General features: G+C 47.7%; 1 protein-coding gene across 1 annotated transcript in view; it reads right to left on the bottom strand.

Annotated features, from left to right (window-relative positions):
- Positions 1-4,124, bottom strand: part of LOC106456536 (activating signal cointegrator 1 complex subunit 3-like) — a 40,462-nt gene that overhangs the window by 2,682 nt on the left and 33,656 nt on the right. Inside the window, exons 7-9 of the mRNA XM_013915920.1 lie at positions 1,939-2,140; positions 1,359-1,494; positions 75-200 (exon numbers count right to left, since the gene is read on the bottom strand). Of these exons, the coding sequence (XP_013771374.1) occupies positions 75-200; positions 1,359-1,494; positions 1,939-2,140 (464 nt within the window). The remainder of the gene's footprint in view (positions 1-74; positions 201-1,358; positions 1,495-1,938; positions 2,141-4,124) is intronic.

Raw genomic sequence — 4,124 nt, 5'->3', positions numbered from 1 at the left:
TGGGGGCGGGGCGTTTGTCCCCACAGCTGGCTGTTGGTCCCCGCAAACAGATCTAAGCACACAGCAGCTCCTACCTCGTCTATTTCAGAGATGTAGACGGGCTTTTCTTCAAACCCAACAGGCATGGGCTCATTGGGTGGGATCTCCACTTCTTCGTACATCTTACAGTTTTCTCTGCGGATTCCCTCGGGCAGCAGCATCTGAACGACCAAACAGAAGAAAAGGTTTGACACAATATCTCAAAGACACAGAACATTTAACAGGAATTTGAACACTGTGAATCTGAAGCAATACGTTTAGTTTCCCCACTGCAAAAACGCAAAACACTATGAGCAGAGTGTACTTGGTATTTGGAGTTAAGTGGGAGTTAGAGCTAAACAGCACAGAGGAGCCTGGGTCCATAACACAACACAGGATGTAGGTCCACAGAGCAAAACGCCTCTCTGAGCCCAGACTGGGCCTGTAGCATGTTCTCTATGTGACTACAGAGTCTAACACAACCACGTTGAAACTGTCACTGATGATAATAAAGACTAAATATGAACATCAAGTCAGTGCCTATACATTTATTCCACGTATAAATCAGTCAAGAGAAAAAGAGCCCACCTGACCGACTGCAGTAACTGTCACATGGGAAATGAAGCCACTGTGAAGCGTCTGACTTACAGGTTCACGAGTACACGAGCTCAGCTTTCTACACTAGAGCGCCCCATCTCTGACCATCATCAGTGAACCTACTTCCTGTCTGTGCAGAGGAACAGTTTCTACCAGCTGATGGAGGAAACATGCTTCATGAAGCAGTCAGCTGGTTCGGTCATATGAAACGTTTCCTTCTGCCCGACAGCTCAAGCTGATCGCTGAGCCTTTAGTTCCAGATGTTCTTCAGGCTTAATCACTTTTCTCACGCACGTTCATTCATTTACCGAGCAGCAGAAGCCAGTGATTAAGGAGACCTGCTGCTGCACAGACACATGCGTCCTGAGCCCAGAGACTATTTCCTGTGATGGTTCTCAGCACTGTGTCGTGGTCACAGGCCCACGCCGTGAGATGGTCACACTGTGTTTCTTCTCTGTGATTCGTTCAGCAGCCTGACAGCCACTAAAGTGATTCTACACTCTGACACGGGCTCAGACTTTGTGAGAGCCATCTCCCACAGTGTAAAATGCAATGAAGCAGCAAGAATGATGTTATCACACAATGTTAAGATGGGATTATCCCCGCTGCACAGATAAATGATTTAGCCTTCCTCCAGAACAGTAAGAAAAGGAAAAACGAAGCACAGAGCACGCGCACTTTAAACCTGTGGGTCATGTCACACATCAGAGGCAGAGCGTGCAGCACAGTAAAATCAGCCTCACCCTGGCTCCTCCCACAAACGCAGCCGTCTTCGTGGCCTCTGCGAGGTTGTCGTAGACGTTGGGATATCGGATCCGCTCGTAGACCCTGTCTCTGCTCAGCACAGGTTCGTGGCGGGCAGTCAGCAGGGCCTGCTCTCTGCACCGAGGCACACGTACAACAGTAAGACAGTAAACAGAGCTTTAACATTTAAATTGGCACAGTGTCAGATCCACGGCCCGGCCCTCATCTTGATCCACAGCTGTGGAAACAAACCTGTGATGGATGAGCCCAGTGAAGAGGCAAAGATGTGAGGCTTTATAAAGGGGCTAATCTTTGTCGTCACACTGCGCTGGATCTGCACACGCTAACATTTTAATTAAACAGATCGCTGCTTTTTTACCCTCTGAGATTAAACTTTTGGAAGGATCTTCCAGCCCCCCTCCAGCCCCCCTCCAGCCCCCCCCCAAGAAAAGCAGCTTTGCTTTTTTGAAGCCGTCATGAAAAATGCAGGAGGCTGCCAGTCACACACACCTGAGAGCCCAGGTGGGCACACAACAAAGACACACAGACACTAAGATGAGGTTTGTAGAGACGACGTACCGCTGGGCTCTCATCTCTCTGGGGTCAAAGGTCAGGAGAGCATCCGTAGAGTCACCCTCATCGCCTCCTTTGAATCTCTTCCTCTCTTTCTTCTCCTCCCTTCGACACATCTTTAGCATTTGTTTCTCCTGCTCTGATTGGATGGTCACCTGGCACCCGTAGGTGGGCTTGGTCACTTCAGCGCTGACCTTGAGGCTGAGATCTGAAGGAAACAGCTCATCGTTAGTTCTCAGCAGCACGCTGAAGTCAGGTAGGAATACTTTATTAGTGTGTGGTGACAGCTCTATGTGGCAGTGCACGGGTTAAGCTTGGCCGCTGCAGCCTCCCTGTTTGAGACACAACAGCTCAATAAAGGCAGAATTGCTCTTGAAAGCAGATGAGATCTCATGATTGCACCACGGCCCGGGCTGATTGACTGAATGATTTCTTTTTTATCTCACCTAGCGGCTCTACCTGCTGCACAGCCCCCCTGCACTCTAACAGCCCCCCTCCTCCTGTCACTCTCACCCTCCCACCTCCTCGTCATCCTCTTTGCACCATCCCCGTCCTTTATTGGCCCTCTCTCTGGGAGTTATATGTCTCTAGCAGTGACTCCAGGTTTCGAGGACTCATTTCCCGAGCGATCACAGAGCTATAATTGTGCTGAAGAGCGTCAGCGAGACAGATCAGGGTGTTTCACACAAACAGTGGTGCTTGTGGTCATTACCAGCTTTTGGGTTTGGTGGTACTGTATGGTAGCTCTGACATGCAGCGCCTGTCTGAAAGAGATTCATGGATGAAAAAGCTAAATCCATTTTACATTTGTAATGTTCCTTTGGAGCAGTGTCAAAGCAGGGCGAGTCCTTTACACTCACACATTCACATTTCTACGACAATCTTGTTGTTTTTGAAGGACCGAAACACGACACTGTCAAACACACACAGCGAACTCCACGCCACTGTTAGGACAGAGCCTCAGACGGCTGATGAACGACTGCAGGACAGATCATCACTTCACCGTTCATGAAAACATTCAAAGCATTTTCATTTCTGAGCTGTCGGAGTGTAAATGAAAGTGTTGGGCTTCCCCGTGTCCTCGTGTGTCCTCTGGGTACTGATTATATTAACTAGTGGGTCTGAGTGCATGCATGTGAGCGACACAGTTCTGTATCCCTGGTCTTAGTAAAGTCATGTAGATTTGTACTTATTAGAAGAGAAGAGTCTAAGACACTACCCAGACCTAACAAATGGACATTAGATGAGTGGAAACCTGCCACATGGAAAAGAAATAGAAAAAACTCATAAAAGACGTGCATGAGATTTGGCCTGTTTCATAGTGACTCATATATGACTTACTCGTTTCTCATCACTTTCACATATTGTTTTAGGAAGTATCCAAAACATACACGTTTCATTTATATAATTTTTCAAGGGGTCTTATATCTGTTTTCACTCTCGTATGCTTTTCATCCAAGTTTCACACACGACAGACACAAACGTTAGAAGATTTATAAATATCTTTTCCATACGGGCTGATATGTGTTTGCCTGCAGCACGAACATTTGTGCCAGCTGAACATTCCTGCAGTCACAGAGTCATTCAATGGAAACGTGACTGTGCAGAAACGAGTAGCAGACATTCATGTTGTTTTCTTGCTGGGCTTGCTTACATGGAGAATGATGCAAACAGCCCCGAATCAGCCGAGCTCGTGTCTGCTCGCTGTCACACAGTCGTCTGTGAGCTTCTGTTCTGGTTATGGCCCGAGGACGCCTGTGGGAGCTTGTCAGAGCAACACGAGCATCATCGCCTTCTTTTTAAGGTTGTCAGAGAGACAGCTTCCTACATCCTGTGGACACCTGCTGTACTACATCTGTACAGACATGCTCAAAGGCAGGCTACCTCTGGGTATGTACAGGTGCTTGGACCTTTCCTCGCCTCGATGATGTGTCCCCATCTCAGCAACCAATGTGGAGAACATAATGTCCTTACTCAGCTTCAGGTTTCTCAAACCCAGCACAGACCACGTGGTCCTATCAGCTGTTTCTAATCAGTGAGGCCTGAAACAGAAGGTTATCATATGTATCCATGTTAAATGTTATCTGCTGTAATAACAAGTTACTTTGTCATTAACGACCCTGCAAGCATCCAACTAGGATGTGACCCTCTGCCACGTTCTTTCCTTCCGTTAAACACTGCAGCCTTGTAAA

This window comes from Pundamilia nyererei, unplaced genomic scaffold (assembly GCF_000239375.1).
Source record: "Pundamilia nyererei isolate P.nyererei 1_Seehausen unplaced genomic scaffold, PunNye1.0 scaffold00397, whole genome shotgun sequence".
Lineage (NCBI taxonomy): Eukaryota > Metazoa > Chordata > Actinopteri > Cichliformes > Cichlidae > Pundamilia > Pundamilia nyererei.
Note: the sequence above shows the minus strand (reverse complement) of the source record. Positions and strands in the feature narration are given on the sequence as shown.